This window comes from Myotis lucifugus, unplaced genomic scaffold, assembly GCF_000147115.1.
Source record: "Myotis lucifugus unplaced genomic scaffold, Myoluc2.0 scaffold_70, whole genome shotgun sequence".
Taxonomy (NCBI): Eukaryota; Metazoa; Chordata; class Mammalia; order Chiroptera; family Vespertilionidae; genus Myotis; species Myotis lucifugus.
Genome location: NW_005871118.1, coordinates 5,109,296 through 5,131,086, shown reverse-complemented (window position 1 = coordinate 5,131,086; position 21,791 = coordinate 5,109,296). Strand labels below are relative to the sequence as shown.

General features: G+C 39.1%; 1 protein-coding gene across 2 annotated transcripts; it reads left to right on the top strand.

Annotated features, from left to right (window-relative positions):
• The first annotated feature begins 436 nt into the window (after window positions 1-436).
• Window positions 437-19,492, top strand: P2RY1 (purinergic receptor P2Y1). 2 transcript variants are annotated; one of them, XM_023755174.1, is made up of 2 exons: window positions 437-1,790; window positions 19,294-19,492. In XM_023755174.1, exon 1 carries the CDS (start codon window positions 631-633, stop codon window positions 1,750-1,752), a length of 1,122 nt encoding a protein of 373 aa, XP_023610942.1. In that variant the 5' UTR covers window positions 437-630; the 3' UTR covers window positions 1,753-1,790; window positions 19,294-19,492. The 2 variants fall into 2 exon arrangements, with proteins under 2 accessions (XP_023610942.1, XP_006090397.1); XM_006090335.2 differs by lacking the exon at window positions 19,294-19,492 and adding an exon at window positions 4,080-6,384.
• Window positions 19,493-21,791: the final 2,299 nt, after the last annotated feature.

The window sequence follows — 21,791 nt, the reverse complement described above, 5'->3', positions numbered from 1 at the left end:
CCGCCAGCCCCCTGCACTCGGGACCTGGCCGGGCCTCGAGAGGGTCCGGGAGCGGTGCCGCCGGCGAACGGCGCGATCCAGAAGCGCACGGGTCTGCAGCCACGCGGGAGCGGCGCGGGGCCCCCCGAGCCGAGCGGCCGGGTTGCAAAGGGGGGGAGGAGGAAAGATGCCCCAACGAAGTTGATCTTGCGGGGAAGGAGGGTTGGGGAAGGCTTTCCCCACGCCGGAGCGCAAAACCGGGAGTTCGGTTGGGGCCCCCCGAGCCCCCGGGGGAGCCCGGGGGCCCCTGGGAAAAAAGCGGATTGAAAAATTTTTTTGCGGGCCCTTCCCCCCCCCGCCCTTTTTGGGTAACCCCGGGGCTTCCAACCCGGCCCGGAAATTTTTTTTGCCCCCCCCCCCCCCAAACCCGGGTTTGGTTCCCAGTCTGGCGGGATTTCAAAAACCCCCGGGGGAACCCGGGGCCCGAACCGGCTGGGCGAACCCCCCCCCCCCCCTCCTGCGGGGATCCCCGGGGGCGCCTCCTTCCCGGCCACCCCCTTTTTCCGAAAAGGGCTGCGCCCCTCGCCGCCGCCGCCGCCCGCTCGCCGCCTTTCGCCCCTCGGAGCCTCCGCCTAAATCCGGGACGAGAGAATGGCCGAGGTGCTGTGGTCGGCGGTCCCCAACGGGACGGACGCTGCCTTGCTGGCCGGCCCGGGCTCCCCCTGGGGGAACAGCACCATCGCCTCCACCCCCGCGGTCGCCGCCTCGTTCCGATGTGTGCTGACCAAGACGGGCTTCCAGTTCTACTACCTGCCGGCCGTGTACATCTTGGTGTTCATCATCGGCTTCCTGGGCAACAGCGTGGCCATCTGGATGTTCGTCTTCCACATGAAGCCGTGGAGCGGCATCTCCGTGTACATGTTCAACTTGGCCGTGGCCGACTTCTTGTACGTGCTGACCCTGCCCGCGCTCATCTTCTACTACTTTAACAAGACCGACTGGATCTTCGGGGATGCCATGTGCAAGCTGCAGAGGTTCATCTTCCACGTGAACCTGTACGGCAGCATCCTGTTCCTCACCTGCATCAGCGCGCACCGCTACAGCGGCGTGGTGTACCCGCTCAAGTCGCTGGGCAGGCTCAAGAAGAAGAACGCCGTGTACATCAGCCTGCTCGTGTGGCTCATCGTGGTCCTGGGCATCTCCCCCATCCTCTTCTACTCGGGCACCGGGGTCCGGAAAAACAAGACCATCACCTGCTACGACACCACCGCCGACGATTACCTGCGAAGTTATTTCATCTACAGCATGTGCACCACTGTGGCCATGTTTTGTATCCCCCTGGTGCTGATTCTGGGCTGTTACGGCTTAATCGTGAGAGCTTTGATTTACAAAGACCTGGACAACTCGCCTCTGAGGAGGAAATCCATTTACCTGGTGATTATCGTGCTGACGGTGTTTGGTGTGTCTTACATCCCTTTCCACGTCATGAAAACGATGAACCTGCGGGCCCGGCTGGATTTTCAGACCCCAGAAATGTGTGCTTTCAATGACAGGGTGTACGCCACTTATCAGGTGACGAGAGGTCTGGCCAGTCTCAACAGTTGCGTGGACCCTATTCTCTATTTCTTGGCAGGAGACACTTTCAGAAGGAGGCTCTCCCGGGCGACCAGGAAAGCTTCCAGAAGAAGCGAGGCAAATTTGCAGTCCAAGAGTGAAGACATGACCCTCAATATTTTATCCGAGTTCAAGCAGAATGGAGATACAAGCTTGTGAAGACGCAAGAATCCCCAAACACCCACTGTTGCAACATGGTAGGATGCTGGCTCGAGCCACGTGCTTTGTCCCCTGCCTTTAAGTTTCTAAAAGTTTAGAGAAGAAAAATCAAACCCAGAAAGTAGTGAGTTTAAAAAAAAGAACTGGAAATGTCCATGCTCACACTTAGCTTGTTTGGGTTTGCTTTCAAGGCCTCCCTTCTTTCTCACCAGAAGTATGCATAATAAAAAGATACTACCCCCGTTAAACATTTACCAGCTCTTCTGCCTTTAGCATGTACAAGCTTTTCTGTTTAAAGTGCACTTGAGTCCTGGAGCTATTTTGCTATTAATAATTTCTCCAGGAAAATGGATCACCTAAACCTTGAGTTTGGGATGCATCTAGTCTTTAATGTTTTTAATAATCCATGGTGGCAACAAGTGGAAGCTCCAAATTCTTAAAGTTAGCCTGGTATATAGCAAAACACGAAATGCGATTCATTCAATAGCAAATGAACAGAGGTCTCAGCTGGGTGTCATTTTCAGTCCTATCAGCAAGGTGGTAGCTAAGTTTCTTAGAGACTTGAATGGAAAAGTAAAGCCAATGAATTTAAAAGCCTAGAAAGTCATTTCCAAGTTGTTGTTTGTTTTTTGTTTTTTTCAGAAAACTGCTTACTATATGTTGGGTGCTAAGTGTGTGATGATGGAAGCCTGCATATACAGGATGACCCCAAAAAATGCATACACGCTTTAACACTTGAGAGCTATACATTCTATTACATTTTGACAATGAAGTGTATTTTAATAAACACTGCCTTCAAAGTATGTATGCATTTTTGGGGAGAAGACTCTGTATTATCTTATGGGGGAAATGCATTCAAAATAATCAAAGTGCTTGTATTTTCCTTGTAAACACCATGAACTCTGTTAGACTTCCTGTGATAAAGACATTGACTTGCATCACTGCTGTGCAATGCCTCAGGAGTTTGTTTATGTTCCAGTACAAATGCTCCCTCACATCTGTAAAAACAATTTTGAAAAATCACAGTTAGATTACAGAGCAAAGCTGAATAACTGTTAGCAAGTTGAGGGTGGTATTATCAGAGGGACTGTGGTTGACAGTCGATCACAATGCATAGCCTACAAGCATGTTCTCAAATGTATGAGGCAGCAGGGAATGGGGAGGAGACATTTTTAGATTAAGACTTTTAATTAAAATCATGGTTTAAAGGTTCTTTTTTGCTTCTTTGAAATGTTGGGAAACATTAAATGCAATATGAAAAGAAGGCGGAATTCATGTGGGTTGTGTTGATAGAATGAGAAGCTAAAATCCTTCACTAGATCTTATATCCTCCTATTTAAAGGGAAAAAAAACCTTGAAATATATGAGAAAGGGAAGTAAGGAGAATGAAATGTAAGTACCTAAGGTACCACAGCAGTGAAAAGTAAGTTGTAGAAATGACTAATCATACTACTAATAGTTTGTAAGAGAATACCACTGTTTTACATTTTTTCTCTGCCAAGCATTAATGAGAAATCTGTAAAATACTTCAATAATTTTAATAGCAGTTTTCAATGAATATTGATTTGCTGCATTTCTAGCCCTTAAATACCTTAACATTCTATATAATGTAGAATAATGGGGTGAGGTAACCCAATTTATAGCTCCAAACAAATAAATCCAGTGTCAAAGGAATGTTTAATTGTGAAAACTAGCCCCAATAAAGCCAACAGCAGAGTCTGCAGCTCATGGTGGAATAACTTGTTTGAAATCACTGTGTAAGTAAATAATTGGGTTTGTGTCTTAAGGCAAGAACCTGTGGGACATAGTGACAGGTAAGCCTGGGATTGCTTTCAGTTTGTGCAATGCCTGGGTGGGTTGTAAATTTATGAGACCTTCAGTTTCTTCTTAAAAGTTACTTCAGTTTATCACAAAAATATTTTTTAAAAAGTTACTTCAATTTATCCAGTCTCAGGTCACTAAGACCACTGAAGAAAAGCTGTATTTAGCTTCCTAAAAAGTGGCTCTTTTGCATGCACAGAATTGTTGTAGAAGAAACTTTTTAGATCTCTTACCTGCACCTCCTCATTTTGAGGAAGGAGAAGGTTAGCTGGATTCTCACTTGGTTAGGGTCCTACAGCATTGTCTAGAACCCTCAAAAAGGAAGTCTAAAATATGTTATTACTGTACTGTCCCTTTCAAACCTCATGTTCAGTGAGACAAGATTAATCTCACGAAATGGAACAAAATGGAAATTTCAAAGCCTGTACCATCTTTAAACTCAAAGCCTCCTGGCACACATTTCTGTAGTATTTCCTCATCATTTAATTTAGTTTTCTTCCTTTTAGGTCTCAGGATGCCCAGCTGACTTACAGTATGTGTTAAGCACATTGTTTCAGCTTCCGGAGAACTTTATTGCAGAGCGTGGGTCCATGGAGGACGTGGACAGTGACTAGAAATGCCCTTTTACTTCGTGGCATGTTTTTTTTTTTCCTTCAGAATGTTTCTTCTTTAGCTTTGTACATCCCGCAGTAGACAATGGTGGCATGTGAATGCATGTCAAATCGTAACAAGAATGATCTCACTGACTCCTTCCAGGCAAAAAGAGGTCTCTGGGAAGAGTCTGTGTGTGCTAATGGCGAAATGAGGGTCAAGATGAAGCAGTGATCTTAAAATCTGATTCGTGACCTATGATGACATTAATAAGTATTTTAATAAAGGCAGAAGTCTGTTGGCATTTTGATGAAAGAATTGCTAAAATTATGGGATGTATCAGTGAACTAAATTTCATAATACAAGACTATTTTATTGCCAAGTTCAAGGTGTCTTATGGCACACAACTTATATCTTTGACTCTGAGAACATGAACAAGTTTGCATTGAAATGATAAAAAAGACAAACCAGGAAGAGATTACAGCATGAGTGTAGAATTCAGAGTTATAACCATAACATTGTCACTCGGCCAGCAACGGAACTCTTGACCCTTTCAAGACCATTCTTTGGAATAAAAAGTTTGGATAACAGCTATCTGTTGGGGCTTTGGGGGATGTGGAAACATTAAAACTACAGACAGCGATGTATGAAATCTGCTACTGTACTTTACAGAATTCTTCAATTCCAGGTCTTGGCTAAAAATTCTTACAAAGTTCAAATTGTGATGTGGACCTATGTCCTGTAAGTTTGCTCATCTACGCTGGCAGTACACTGCACTGCCTTTGGATACAAAAGATATCAGTGCTTAGAGCGGCTGGAATTGGACTGGTGACAAGAAAGATGTATAGCTAGTAAGAGATCTATTGAAGCTTTAACTTTGCTGGTCAAATGGTAGCTATCATAGTATTTATTAATGAAGCTTACAGTTCTTCAGTTGTACAGATTGAAAGACTTTCTTGAAAGATTCCACATACTGGTGTAAATTATATTTATTACAATGTACAATATTAATGTCGCACTGGTATATTTGCATAATAAATGATACATACATAAATGAATTATTGTATATTATGATGCTTTTCAAATAGTAGTATCTTGAAATTTTTGTCTTCAGATTTTTTTTTAATTTAAAATAGGGAAATCTGTTTTGTGATATAATTGATTTTCTCTAGCTACCCTTTTGCACATCTAACTTTTTATTTAGGGTTCTTTCTATACAGACACAATTTGGTGTCAAACTATTATTAGATCAATAGCAAATAGAAAACATCTGGCTCTGTATATAACATTATAGAAAAGTTGATAGTCTTTTCAGGACATTTAGAATTGTACCCTCAAATATGATCAGAGCTTCTATTTCCCAATGCAATGCTTGTCCTAACTTCAAAGTAGATTCACTTAGAAGGCTGGTGGGTTGGGCACTATCGAAGCAACATTAGAATTTAGGGAAAAACTTATTGAGATGGGGAGAGGAGACAGCTGGTGTGATCAGTTACTGTGCTTAGTTCTGCTTAAATTTTTGTGCTGTGTTCCTTTTTAAGGTGAACTAGTAGAATCTTAATTTCTTTGAGATGGGGTTTCTAAGTAACACACTACCAGCAAGTTTAACACTGCTATTAATTTTAATCTGTTTCATTTGTTCCGTTGATAACTTTAATTCCAGGTGTTAATAGTGATAACCATATTATATTTGGCTGCTGAATTCTGTTACATTTTTATTCTGTTGTACATTGTATTATACACGTCATTACAAATTAATATGAAGGGGGATATACGTGACATATCAAAATTTGTGAATTTGAATTGTAGTCTGTGCTTTTGCAAAAATGTTTATTTTTATATTATCTGTGACTTAATATAGATAATTGAACTGGGTTTCCTTGTGATTAATAGTGATATTGAATGAGCAGTATGGAAACAGTGTTACTTGACTTTTTGAGCTTTCTCAGGTTTATCTAAATCAATGGTAGCTTAACAAATTCCAAACCTAATTGTGCACAATTGTGTTTCTAATAAAAGGAATGTACATTTCCTATACGTTTGCATGCAGGAACGAACAATATCGGTGTGTGTGTGTGTGTGTGTGTGTGTGTGTGTGTGTGTCTAAGGCATGGCAGCCAACTTTGCATCTGCTATTGAGAATAACAGCAGAGCCTTGATATCATTGTACCTACCATAGACAATTAAAGCTGAAAAGTCTCAATAAAACTATGAAATGTGGTCTGATGGCTTCTATGTTATTATAGTGTTAATACTCACAGGTTTCCCCACATTTTGACATGTACTATTATACCACCTGGCAAATCCTATAGGATGTATAGAATTAATGCAGGCATTTCTTAAGGTGTAGCCTGGACTGTAATATAGTAAAGTGTTAAAGAACGAATCCTGGTACAAGATAATTGGCAAGATTACCATTATTTGAGGTTATTCATAGGAACGTGACCTAATCTTTGAGGAAAATACGAAATGCAACCTTAATAAATATTTCCCACACTAGTGTTCTGTATTTCAAATATTAGCTGTAATCTTTTCTCTAATTTGTAATCTTTGGGGGTAATCATACTAAGAACCCTTTGTGGTTTCTGTTTATTAGTCTACATTGCCTGCTTCTCTCAAGCTTATTAAAAAATACACATCTGCTGTGCAATGAAAATGTGTTTATGAGATGAAAGCACGCTGAAGGCATTACTGTTTCTTTCCTTAGTGTTAGAAGGCAAGTGCGCAGTCGGTGACACTGGTTAAGGAAAATTATACAGGTTTCAGGAGCACAATTATACAATACATCATCTGTACACTGTATCTGTATCGTGTGTTCACCAGCCAAGCTAAGTCTCTGTCCACCACCATTTATCCATGGCAAATGGAGAGATTGTTCTGGTGTGTGTTGTCATTCAGACTTTATTTTTGAAAACTTCAGTTAGAATGTTTCCCCAGGAGTAAAAACAGTGATTTTATACCTTACAAGGAAGAACCAAAGTTTCAGGATCTAACACAGTTGTTAAGTGTCGGTCCTGGCTCTCAGCTCACTTTGAGAGATGACGACAAAGAAGCTGATTGAGTTTTGAGCCTCACCTTTGAGAGGTGATAGTAAAACAATGCTTAGTTTAAAGACAGATACCCCATCCTGGGCCATTACTAACTGGACTTGCTTAAGCAATAGTTGAGCCTTTCAGCCTTCATTCCCTCATCTGTTAAGTGGGGATAACAATACAACTCCTTCATTCAACTTTTGTTTATTAAGCATGTGTTACATGCCTCTTGGGAATCCTCACTTATTAGCATCAGCTTTAGGAGAGGTGTGTGTGTGTGTGTGTGTGTGTGTGTGTGTGTGTGTGCGCACGCGCATGCATTTATTTAGTGCTCACATAGAAATTATACAGATAATTATCTTTCTGGGTTAAGAAGATTTAACCATAAATCTTCGAGCACCTTTTTATTTTCAAAGTAATTTTGGGACTGGAGTCAGAGAACCTTCTCTCTCCACAAGTAAATATAATGCCTTTAAATTCTCCCCTGTACTTTAACGGACTGGTAAGTTTATACTCTCTTTGCAGGAGGTTTAGAATTTTGCTCCCAAATATGATGAGTTTCCATTTCCCGGTGCAAAAAGCTTGTCCTAAATTCAAAGTAGATCTGTTATGGTTTAGGAGTCTGATGGAAGGGGGCATTAAAGACAAAACAGATGCCGCTAGAAATCCATGTTAATGTCAATAGTCTGTTGACTTGCTTTAAGTCTCAAGGTTATATTGCTGTAAGGTGGACCCTGGGGTCTGACATTCCCAGCCAGCATTGTTGCTGGGACCGATGGTCCTGGTCCGAATGACAGCTGTGGATGGACACAGGTCCCTGGGCTGAGAAGGCTGCAGCCCCTTGAAAATAGACATGGATAAGGGGGTGGGAAGTAGTGGGGGCAATCAGTACTGCCCAGAGAGGGGAAAATGTGCAGCCCTGCCTGATTACCTGATGAGAAACCACCTGCGTGAAGGCAGAAATTCCCTGGTGCTAGATTCAAACAGAAAGGTAATCCAATCCCATCACCTCGGTGTGCTGGGGAGAGCCAGGTTTTCACTTTCACAGGTGGAGTTAGCAAAGGACTCAGGGTTTTCACGCCTATGAGAACATTCCTCCCACATGCCAGGGCTCTTCAAACTGCGGACTTGACCCGTGAGTGTGTCAGGACATCAGGAGAGTGAGTTATGATCAGCACTCTACCAAAACAAATAGAATTGGGTAGAACAGAGTCAATAACTCAGTGAGTCAGCTTGTGATTTTAATTTCAGAAACACACACGCAACACAACACATATTTATGTACTTGTAACTTGGGTCTCACTCGACTTTTGATTTCTTATGGAGAACCTGGTCAAAAACTACACTACACCTTTCTCAAAGAAACTATTAAAGCAACAGATAGCCTACCTGTAAGGATGGCTATTTGTAGTTTTAAACAATATAATTGATACTCAGATTTATGTAAATTTTGACAGCTTAATTCTTCATACTATTCCCTCTGGTGTGAACAGTTCACAGCAAAACTGCAAATGTCCATTATGCTTAAGGGCATTGGCTTTGGGGCCTTAGATTTGAACCCACCTCTGCCACTTACTACTTGTGGACCATGGGCAAATGACTAAAAAACCCTTGGCTGTGTGCTCCTCAACTAAGTAGGAATAATTTGCAGCTCATAGAGTGTTGGGAGAATTAAATGAAATAAAATAGGCAGAGCACCTACCAAAGAACACACTCAATAAGTGGTAAACATACCATTCTTGATTTTGCCACTTCATGTGCTTCTTTGTTGTTTTTATTATTTCTGTTTCTATTGATATTACTATTTCTATTGTCTTTCACACCATGGAAGCTCTGTGGGCGTCCTGGAAATTCACATTGTGGGACTGAGAGTTTGTCTCCTAGAAATTCTCATTGTGGGATTGAATGCATTTAACATTGTTCTTTGGAAACTCCATTGACCATCTGACGTCAGATGGTAAACAAGAATTGAACTCTTTGACGCTTTGCACTGCGATATGCACTGTGTGGGACAAGGATATGTAAGGCAAAGTGTACGGCTAAAAATATATCAACAAGAAGAGTCTGCTGACCTCCATAGCTGGGCCTCATCACCTCTCAGGTTCATGGTCTATTTTCAACCACTACAGTCCAGAGGCTGGTCTTTGGTTTTACAGATCCAGACACTTGATCTGTCAACAGTTCACCTAGAGTTCACCGACTCTGGGGCACTGACTCACATGAAGCGAACTGACAAGAGAATCATTTACCAACTAGAATGCTACTTTATGAGTATGTAACAGCTATACCCCAGTCACAATAACAGACATCTGCCTTTTGTTCAATCTAATTATGGATCACAAAGTTGCCTCCAGAGCTTAAAGAACAAAGAGAGGTAATTTTCTTGAAAGGCGTTTCCAGTTAAGGTGGAAGAACTAAAAGAATTCCCTAGCCCTGAAAATACAGGTCATGATAATCAGCATCTATGCTGTTCTTGAAAAAATTCTGCCTGTCTGAGGCAGCTCAGCAGCATAGAGATTGAAATTTTCACATTTGCTTATTTTCTTTTAAAATCAGTTCCACCATTATAATTCATAGATAGATAGATAGATAGATAGATAGATAATAGATAGATACATAGATAGAGGATAGATAGATAGATAGATAGATAGATGATAGAAGGAATAAGCAGAAAACAAAAACTAAAATGACAAAACCTTAAATGTCAATTCTATCTCAAAAAACAGCCTTTTTATGAGTATTTTTCCACTGACAAAAACATCCTCATGCGATGTTAATTGTATTGTATATTAACAGCATGGTTAATAAATTAATGTGACATGAAAAATATGATAAATTTAAACATTAAATATAAATACACCAAGTAAAACACAGTTTATCAGACTGTATTTAAAAACATGACCAACTTTATTTTGTCAATAAGAAACTCACTTCAAATACAGAAGAAGAGTAAAAAGGAAAAGAAAAAATCAGAAGGAAGGAAATAATAGAGATAGAAACAGAAATTAATAAAATTTCAAACACAAAATCAACAAAACAAAAATATAGGTCTTTGAAAAAATTAATAAAAGTGACAAACATCTAGCAAGACTGACAGAAAAACAATTATCAATATGATGAATGAAATGGGATATAACTAAAGATTCTACATAAAAATTAGTAATATTGGAATGGACAATTTTATACATAAAAATTTGATATCTTACATAAAATTCCTCCAAAAATATGAACTGAATTTATCACAACCCCAATCCTAAATAATAAAAGCCTAATATGCTAAGTGTCTGGTCAGACTTTCAACAAATCAAAGCATAATATGCTAATGATATGCTAAGGCTTCTCAACTGCTCCCTGTGACATGCACTGACCACCAGGGAGAAGACAGTCGACCCATCAACCATTCATCATGACATGCACTGGCCACCAGGGGGCAGACGCTCCGACCAGTAGGTTAGCTTGCTGCTGGGTTCCAGCTGATCTGGACTGAGCAAGACAGGCAGGACACACCCTAGAGCCCTCCCAGGGTCCCTCCCCGGCTCGCCAACCTCCCGCATCCCTCCCCAGCCCTGATCATGCACTGGTGGGGTTCCTTGGCCTGGCCTGAACCCTCTTGCAATCCAGGACCCCTCGGGGGATGTTGGAGAGCCGGTTTTGGCTTGATCCCACAGGCCAGGTGGAGGAACCCCACTGGTGCACAAATTGTGCACCAGGCTTCTAGTATGAAATAATTTTAATAGCCTTCTGTTAATGAAAGTGAATGTGTAACTTAACCCCCCTCCCAGCAAAAAAGAAATCTCCAGGCTTAATAGGTTTCACTGGAGATTTAACAAATTGTTTAAAGAAAAATTCACACCAATTCTACACAATTTTTTTCAGAAAATAGAAGAGGGAACGCTTATCAGTTTATTATATGAAGCTAATATGACTCTGGTATGAAAACCAGACAGTAAATAGATCAATATTCCGGATGAATATAGTCACAAAACTCTTTAATGAAATATTAGCAAATAGACTACAAGAATATATGAAAAGAATTATCATAGCCAAATGGGACCTGGGATGCAAGGTCCACTTAATATTTAAAAATATATCTAGCCCTAGCTGGTTTGGCTCAGTGGATAGAGCATCAGTCTGCGGACTGAAGGGTCCTGAGTTCAATTCCCGTCGAGGGCACATGCTGGGGTTGCAGGCTTGATCCCCAGTAGGGGGTGTGCAGTAGGCAGCCAATCAATGATTCTCTCTCATCATCGATGTTTCTATCTTTCTCTCCCTCTCCCTTCCTCTCTGAAATCAATAAAAATATATTTAAAAATATATGTATAGTCATTATACTAGTATTAACAGACTATAAAAGAAAAATCACATGATAGTATCATTGCTGAAGAAAAAGCATTTGACAAAATATAACATTTACTCATGATAAAATTCTCAAAGAAATAAAAACAGAGAGGAATTTTCTCAAGTTGATAAAGCTCATATATTAAGGAAACAAACCCAATCTAACAAACAAACAAAAACTACAGCTACCATTGTACTTAATAGCAAAAGACTGAATATTATTCCCCTAAGACTTGGAACAAGGCAAAGAGTCTTGTTCTTCCTGCACTTATTCAACAAAGTGCTGGAAGTTCTTGTCAGTGTAGTAAGGTGAGGAAAGCAAATAAAAGTCATACAGATAGAAAAGGACATAATAAAACTGTCTCCCTGTTTGTAGATGATAGGATTGCCCATGTAGAAGAGCCCAAGAAACCTAAAATAAAAGTCCTGGAATTATAAAGTGAGTTCAGCAAGATCACAGGGTGCAAGATATACATACAAATAATTAATGTAGCCAATGACCTGGATGAATCTAAAGAACATTATGCTGAATGGGGAAAAATCTCAAAAGAATACTGCTGTATTATCCCATTTACATAATATTCTTGAGATGAGAATATTATAGAAATGGAGGACAGATTAGCCATTGCCAGGGATCAAGGAAGGAGTGTGAGAGGGTGGGAAGTAGATACTACTATATAATGATAACATAAAGGACTCTTGCAGTAATGAAAATGTTATATACGTTCACTATATTAATGACAATATCCTCATTGCAATACTCTACTATAGTTCTTTTAATTTTATTTTTCAATTACAGTTTACATTCAATATTATTTTGTATTAGTTTCAGGTGTACAGCATGGTGGTTAGACAACCATATACTATAAAGTGTTCCCCTGATGTTTTCAATACCTACCCGACACCTTACATAGTTATTACAATATTATTGACTCTATTCCCTATGCCCTACGAGGAGAAAATGAATAGAAGGTATATGGGATCTCTCCGGATAAGTTCTTACTGTTGCATGTCAATATATAATGATCTCAAAATAAAAAGTTAAATGAAAAAACGAGAGAAAGGGGGAGGGAGAGAGAGAGAGAAAGGGAAGTGGAGGGAAGAGAAGGGAAGAGAAAAAATGGAGTAGAGGAGAAGAGAGAATGGAAATAGCCAAACCTGGAAATAACTCAAATACCCATCAACAGCTGAATGACAAACTATGTTAGATAATAACAGTAAAATGCTATTTAGCAACAGAAAGGAACAATCTACTGATACACATATCATGGATGAGTTTCAAAAATACTACAGGACATGAAAGAAGCCAAACACAAGAATACATTCTAGATTATTTATATCAGAGTCAGGAACAGACAAAACTAGACCCTAGTGACAGAGAAGAGAACAGTAAATGCTTAGGGCAGGACTATGCGGGGATGAGGGTTTGACTGCAAAGCTGCAGAATGGAATTCTCAGGGAGATGGACTTGATTTATATCCTGACTGAGGTGCTTGTTATAGGTAACTGCATTTGTCAATATTCATCAAATTGTCCACCTAAAAGGAGTGCATTTTATTGTATGTGTACTATTCCTCAATAAAGTTCATATTAAAGAAAAAGAATGAATGCAATTGAGAAATCAGAGCTGATACTGATTTGATTTGATTTATTAATTAATTTATTTTTTTGCTCAGAAGCTGTAGCAAGCAAGCAAGAAATATACCCATGGATCCCTTTTACACAGAATAAAAAGACTCAGAGTAGGAAAAGATTTCAGAAGAGACACTCAATGCTGGAGAGATTTGGAAGTGATGAGAAAGTCATAAGAAAAGTATGAGAAAAAAATGAGTCCCTAGGGAGATTTGTGCAAATGAAAAGATGGAAGACCCTAGAAAATACACAAATTTCAATGGTTGCTGAATAGATGCCTGTATTCTTATAAAAACTTGGCCCTATTGCCCTGACCGGTTTGGCTCACTGGATAGAGCATCGGCCTGGGGACTGAAGGGTCCCAGGTTCGATTCCGGTCAAGGGCATGTACCTTAGTTGCAGGCACATCCCCGGTGGGGGATGTGCAGGAGGCAACTGATCAATGCTTCTCTCTCATCGATGTTTCTGACTCTCTATCCCTCTCCCTTCTTCTCTGTAAAAAATCAATAAATATATTTTAAAAATAAACAAACAAACAAAAACTTGGCCCTATTGACTTTAGGGTATAGGGTAGCCTGAAGCTAAGTGTTGAAAGGGTTGCCCATGGATGAGGAAGATGTAGGGAGGACAGGGAAAGCAGAAGGCCCTGCAACATTGATGGTCACAAATACAGGCAAAACACCTGCCGGGTGGATAGGTTTGAACTCATGGTTCCTGTGAGGACAGACAGCCTCAAAAAGAAACTGGAATGGCAAAGTCAACCATATAATCAGAGTGACAGATCAAGAGGAAACCAGAGAGAGGGAGCTGCCAGGAGCATGGCAAAGGCCCAAAGTAAGACCTCAAACTAGAGAAGAAATTTGGCTCATGAGAAACAAACTGAAAAGATGAGGAAGAGAAGAGGTTTTAACAACACCCATGGTGACATATTCTGTCACAAAGCTCCGGTGACACTGGTGCTGAGACTAAAACTGGTTCCTTTTAAGAGTCCAGCACCAGCCTCTCCCCAACTTGACCCATTGAGTCATGAGCCAACATGTATTAGTTCATGACCTTGTAATGCCATTATAGGATAGGACTCTGCTCGTCAAACCCCTGGAATGTGAAAAAAATAAAAAAATAAAAAAGGCTAGATATCACATGTCCTTTTCTTTCCAAAATCCCTTGTTCTCTCTTGGCTAGGCAAAGAGGAATAAGAGTAATTGGGTTCCAGTGCAGAAACTCAGAAATAGAGGAACCCAGTCACCAGATATACAGTACAAGATAGAAACTGAAGTCTTATGAATGGGGTGAAAATTAAGAAAATCACAGAATAAGGTCAGGACAAATCTTGTTATATGAATGCTTAATGAATTGGGGGTCAATATTCCATAATGTGTATGAGTGAGACTCAATTCAAATCCTAGCATAGACAATTATCAATCATGAGAAATTGGGCACAAAATAATTAACCTTTCTGAGACTCAGTTTTTTCATCCAAAATATAAGGTTCATAATAACTACTTCACTGGGTTCTTGTGACATATAAATGAGATCATCTATATGAAACTCTTTGTGCTACTGCCTGTCACTTAGTAATTGCTCAATAAATGGTAAATGCTGGAGTTTGAGGTAAGAAACAGTTGGACAGAGGCTTCCTGAGGATGTCAATGGATCAGCTAGCTGTAGGGAGAGGGAAATTTCAGAGGCGTGGAGTCAAATTAAAAGGACTTGGCTGAGGAACTCAGGAAACAAGATAGCCACCGTAGCAAGAAGGAAAGGAGGAAATATGTGCCTAAGAAACCCAGAAGGAAGTAGTGATCAGCAGGAGTAAATGAGCAAAGAGGAGACTGGAAAGAGACAAGAGTGGTAGACATAGCAATAAGGAGGTGATTAGAGAGAAAGGGAAGGAAGCCAGAGGGCAGAGGGTCAAGAAGGAAGTATTAAGGAACACTGTGTTCTCAGAGGCAGATCAAGAGAACCAGTTGTTCTGAAAAGCTGAATATAAAATGTATTGATTCTGAACTGTGATGTTGTTGAGTGTCTTATTTATAATGTTGTTCAAGTCTCAAACTCTAAACAAGCAGACCCTGGTTGCCAGGATGTATTACTCCTGTTGCTTCCAAATCCAATTCTGGCAAGCGCAGCCGTTCCCCACGGTATTTCTGTTAGCATTCATACAGTACTCATTAGGACTTGAAATCTTTTCAGCCTTGTCAAATTCCATTATATGGCACAACAAATCTTAACTTGTAGACTGTAGTGTTTCTTTTCACAACAACTTGGTTTTTAAATCAACTGCTGAAAATGATATTAATCTTTTTGTGCTCTTATATCGATGTCTTTGTCCATAATAAGAAAATTATCACTGTATTAGGTGTGCAGCAATAAAAAAAATAACCCTCATTGTACATTTCAAAAGAATTAAAATAACAATCATGGGTTTTTCAACTCATTGCATGTAAATTTTAAAAAGTGTTTCAACTAGTCCACTATTTACTATATATTTACTTTACATCAGAAATATTCAAATATCCCTTTTGATCTGCCAGAAGAGCAAGTAATGGAAATAATTAAAACCATAAATATCTAGAACATTCAAGATTGCTTTCTTTGATAAAAAATACATAATTTGGAGTAAATTAGTTGATCCTAATTAGATATAAGCAATAGCTCTTTGTATGAAATTGCCTAATTATACCACTTGAACAATGTGAATTTTCCACAATGCATTTAGCTCCATATTGCTATTATTGTCTTCCAATATTATTTAAAATTTAGTCTGCTTTGCCATGAAAAGTACCCTAATTTTTTTCTCTTTTTAACTGTTTTTTAGAACTCTTTAACAATTCCTTGATTTTTAGCATGATTACCCTTTAAAATATCATGAAAAGGTGAGATACTTAAACTACAATTTAAAGAAAAAAATGTATAGCCAAAATAGAGAATATTCCAAATTCAACAGAATATATTGAGTGCATATTAGTTGAGACATAATGAAATCAGAACATGAGTGGGCACCATTGCGAATGGACAGAAAATATATTTAGGAAGCACAATCAATGAGTCTTTGAATGTGGAAGAGATGAGGAAGATGGAGCTATGTAGACCTCAGATGACTTCCAAATTTCTAGCTTGAGCAATGAATGAGGCAACTGGTAGAGCCATTCAGCAGGCGTGGGGAAAAGGATGGAGAATTGATGATTTCCATTTTTGATTAATTGGGTCTAAAAGTGGAGTTCTAATAAATACAGTCTTGTGTTTTCCAGCCTATTCATTTGCTTTTATTTAAAGGTGTCCTATTGTAAATAGAGCAAGATTTAAATATTCTGAAGAAATACTGGTTATAGGGCAGTTGAAATTGTCATATGATTGCTAAATATAATTGCTAGAGTCATCTGGTTCAGAATTTGGGCCAAGTATCCAATTTTGTCAAGCAAAGAAATTTTTATGCACTCAACAGATAGATGTTTGAGAGACACCTGTGTATTAGGCACTGTTCTAAGAGTTGGGAATATGATATGGGGAAAAACAGGAACAATTCCTGTTCTTATTGTGTTTACAATCTCCCAGGAAAATACAAATGATGGGTACACAGCAATGAAGATAAATTCATCTCTGACAATTATAAGTGCTATGAAGAAAATAAAACATAGGAAAAAGGGACTAAGGTGAAAAAGAATATGACATTATTCCTCTCTGAAGGGCTGGCAGTTGAGCTGAGCTAGCCGTGTGGAGAAATTGGAGAGCTTTTAGACAAATTGAAAAGCTTCCACTTTTTCTATACAGGGGCAGCAATAGGTTGGAAGAAGTTTGAGGGACTTTTAAAAATGATATTGCATAAAAAGCCCTTTCTGTTTATTTACAGTACATATTTATTTGAAATGGAAGGAGCTGATACAAAAAAGCAGGTGACTGAGTGCACCCCCTTCATATCTACCAGGCCATTCTTTGAGTTTCCAGATATTCAAACAGAAAGCAAAAGTAAAGGGACAGCCCAACCAGTGTGGCTCAGTGGTTGAGCATTGACCTATGAACCAGGAGGTCATGGTTCAATTCCAGGTCAGTGCACATGCCCAGGTTGCAAGCTGGATCCCCAATAGAAGGTGAACAGGAGGCAGTTGATCAATGATTCCCTTTCATTGTTGATGTTTTGATCTCTCTTTCCCTTGCCATTCCTCTCTGAAATAAAAAATATATATATAAATGTATATATATTTTTTTAAAAAGTAAAGGCACAAAGGCAGAAACTGGCTTGCCTGTCCTAGGGGCAGGCAGAGACCAGTAGTGCTAGAACATGTGATGAAATAGAAGAGTGAGTGGTAAGAGATGAGCTCAGAGAGAGGGAGAGTAGTCACATCATGCCTGGCCTGGTAGACCACAGTATGAGTAGAGGGTCTTAAGCAGGAAAGCAATTGGGGGGGGGGCTTCATTTCTGAATTATATATTAAGTCAAGTCATTATCTGGTACAATTACTATTTTAGTAGTCACTGATAGAAAAATAGTACATTTAGGGGGAAAGGGGCAAAATATGTGTTGTACTTTCAATGATTTTATATAAAATCCCTACTTTGGGTTGCATCTAAGTCAAAGATGCCATATTTCTGTTTACCATTAGCCCCTTAAAAATGTGTGTAAACAGCTAATCTTCAGGAGGAAAAAAATAGCATTGTCTCCAATGGCATTTGCTGTCCCTGATGGGTGTACTTTAATTCGTGTTATGAAGAGATGTTCTGTTTGTCACATACACAGTAACAGCATTCTTGAGATTTTGTTTAACTTATTAAGGATAACTGGTGTAGCAAAGGCAAGTTGGAATAACAGACCAACCCTAAGATTGATGAAGCTACATATTTTTCTCAAGAGATTTGTAATGCTCTTCCATTAATGGTATTCAATATCTGATGATGTTGAAGTATTTTCTTTGGGCCAGGGTAGAAATACAGTATTAAATTTTAAATTGTTCCTTAACTTACAAATAAGGGGAAATATATCTTCTGCTCTAGCAATTCCTGATTAGTATGTGCAAATAAATGGATGAACTGCCTCAGAATGTCATGAGTACAGATATTTTCTTATATGAACTTGGGAACATATATGAGAAAATTGTTTTTCTCATAACAAGTGACAACCTTATCAATGAGAGCAATAGATATCTTTCCTCTCTTGAAAAATTTAAACCTGGTAGCTTTTAGGATGGAAAATGTTTTTAAAGTATGATTAATACCAGATACTTGAGTTAATTGATTGGTTGATTCTACAATTCATTCATTCATTCATTTTACAATTATATACCCATAGCTATTTTGGATGATATCCCCCCAAACTCAATGAAATAATTATTAAATGTATTGTTTTTATAATCAAAATTTTAACAGTCTGTTGATGAAACAAAGCAGAAGCCTATAAAATGTTTACAAGCAGGAGAATTAATATGAGAGAGCAGCAGAAGAGCCAGCCAACAGCAGTACAGGTTTTTGAACGCCATAGAGCACTAGGAATCATTCTGGGAGGTAAGAGACTTGAGAAAGCTGAGTTCACGCCGTTTGGCTCCCTCTTGTCTGGACATTTTCTCAAAGTGTGCAGACAGGTTTTTTCAGCAGTTGACACCTCACGGAGGTCAGATTGGGGTTAAAGTTTATATTTGAACAGCAGAAAGTGTACAGGTCTCAAGTCAGTTTCATCATAACAGTTCTACAACCTTAAAAGGGAAAGTTTTTCCCTCTCATCAAAAGATCTTTCATTTCTTCCATGCTCTATTATTTTCTTTACTGAACAGACACTTTAAATTGCATACTTGTAAAGCTCCCGAACAAAGCTTTTCAGAAATCCATCATTAGTCTTCTTTCTCCCAATGACTAGATCCTCCCTCAGTGTTCTCTGCCGAAGATCAGGAGGCACCCACAGGCAAGCATTAAGATTTACTTAAAGGGATTTTCAAAGCAATTTCTGACCAGTATGCTCAAATAGAGTATGAATTGCCTGAGAGTGACTTGATAGTTTCCTTATAGGAAATTGAGAAATTATAAGAGAAAAAAAATTAAGTTGCAGAATTTTAAAGGTACATACTTTATTGTAAAATTGTAATTTTGTCTCTTTTTCCCTCTCTTCCCTTTTCTCTCCCTTCCCTCCTTTCCCTCCTTAAAGAATTTAGTCTTAAAGCCATTAAGTGGAACAGAGTGAGGTAGGCATCTGTGCCAGCTGTGGGAGCAGCAGAGGCCCAGATCAGAGTGTCAGAGCCTCAGTGGGTTGAGAGGGCCCCTGAGTAGGAGGGCAGCTAGACATGAAGGAGAGCTAACCTACTGGTCCGAGCATCTGCCCCTGGTGGTCAGTGCACACCATAGTGAGCAGTTGAACAGCCTTAGCATATCATTAGCATATTCTGCTTTGATTGGTTGAATGGATGACCAGACACTTAGCATATCAGGGTTTTATTATATAGGATAGTTCTGGATAATAAAAAGGTTCTTGTACTATCACTTTCAACTTTCTATAAGTTTGTGATAGTTTTAAAAAATTGTGCTTTTGCCGAAACCGGTTTGGCTCAGTGGATAGAGTGTCGGCCTGCAGACTGAAGGGTCCCAGGTTCGATTCGGGTCAAGGGCATGTACCTGGGTTGCGGGCACGTCCCCAGTGGGAGATGTGCAGGAGGCAGCTGATCGATGTTTCTCTCTCATCGATGTTTCTAACTCTCTGTCTCTCTCCCTTCCTCTCTGTAAAAAAATCAATAAAATATATTAAAAAAAATTATGCTTTTGAATTTGCTTTTATAATCAACTGGTAATCCTTCATTATTGATAGTACACATTGTTACTACAGGTATCATTTTGTGTAATTAGGTAATCCAAGAGGCGTTGTAAAGCATTTTATCTGATCACCTGATGAATAAAAACAGTACAAACTGTCACTGCGGTTTCATTAGGATTCATACAGTCATACAGCATTTTTTTCTATTTTAAAGAAGGGGAAAATGTGTTGGTGTTAAATTTTTTAAAAAGTTGATTGATTTTTGTATTACAGTATTGAAGTTCAAAGCATGTGGAGTTTTTTGAGATAACAGCAGAACAATAGATGTAGTCTCATGGTTTAAAAAAAGTCATTTTTAGTCATTAAAGATATCAGAGACAGATATGATATATATATATATGTATGGCAACCTTGGCTAATTTTCCTGCCCAGGTTTATAATTACAAATAAGTAAACCAAAGTCTAAAAGGTTACATAAAGCCATACAAGCTGTTAAGTGAAAGGCATAAGTTGCCCCGTGGAAGAATATCTCAACTGTCCTTGCTCATAAATCATTGTTAACCATTCTTCACAATGCCCAGAGCAATTACACCCCTACAATCACTGTACCACTGTGCCCCACCACTCCCCAATATTAGTGTTCCCAATAAATCTGGTTAAAAACTGTATCTAAAGAAACTTAGAGTGGAAAAAAGATAGTTCAAGAACAACAAGCCTCTCATAGGTAAGACTATAAAATTTCTCATTTGAGGGGTGGTAGGAATTATGGATTTTTTTGTATTCATCTGAACTTTGTCTTTTTGATACAAGCACAGAAACATATCACTTCCTAATTAAGAGCCTCCAGAATTCACTAAACCAACTGAACAAAAAGGATTCAAAATAATCCTTGCCTCCCCCATCCGCCCCAATTACCATAGTCATCTGCATTTACATTGCCTAGGGAAGGAGGCAACAATTAAATGAAACACTGATTATCCTTGCAATTTCAAGTGTAATCTGCCTTACAAATTATATGATATCAATTTAACATGAATTAAGCCAAAATGCTAATAAAACTTCATATAATGGCCATATTTAGAAATTCACATATCAGTAATCGCTGGTTTACTTTTTAAAATAAACTTTCTTGGGTTATTATTTCTAAATTGCTTTGAGAAAATTATTCTGGGCATAAAGTTCAGAATAATTTTAATTTACTGATCTAATCAGGGGGGGAAGCATTTTCCTGTTATGGACTGAAAGTGTCCCCCGCAAATTCATATGTTGAATTACAAAGCACCATAAGGGTCAGGTGCTCATGGGATAGGATTGTTGGCCTGATAAGAAGAGGAAGAGAAAAAGGGATCTCTGTCTTACAGGAACACATTGAGGAAAGGCTATGGGAGTACACAATGAGAAGGCAGCCATTTGCTGTTATATCGCAAATCAGCGAGCTGGACAAGACGCCTTAATGAGCCAGTTTGGAGTCATCTTTATTGCGTGCAGGTTCAGAGCAGATTACCTCTGTCAAATTCTAACCCCCAAAGAAGGAATCATTCTCTTTTTATATTTTTTTTAGGTCCTTGTGTAAGTTATTTTTACAGACAATTTGTAACCTTGAGTACATATCATATCTAACAAACACCTGTAACCTTGAGTATTTATACAGACACCTGGCATCAATATCAGCGTATCAGTTAGATGGCTAGCTTGCAAGGTCAGACAATTAAGTTTATCTTTTCTATTCAAGCAACAAACCAAGTTATTTTACAGTCTAAAAATAACAGAGTTGACCTACAAAATAAGAGACTGTCTAAGAATAACAGAGTAGTTCAAACAGCAGTTTTCCAAAGGAGGGATTACTATGCTTCACTGCAAGCCAGGAGGAGAGCTCTCTTCAGAGCCCAACAATGATG

Coding starts and splice junctions, on each gene's coding strand:
- P2RY1 (XM_023755174.1), top strand. CDS start 631: ATGGCCGAGGTGCTGTGGTCGGCGGTCCCCAACGGGACGGACGCTGCC.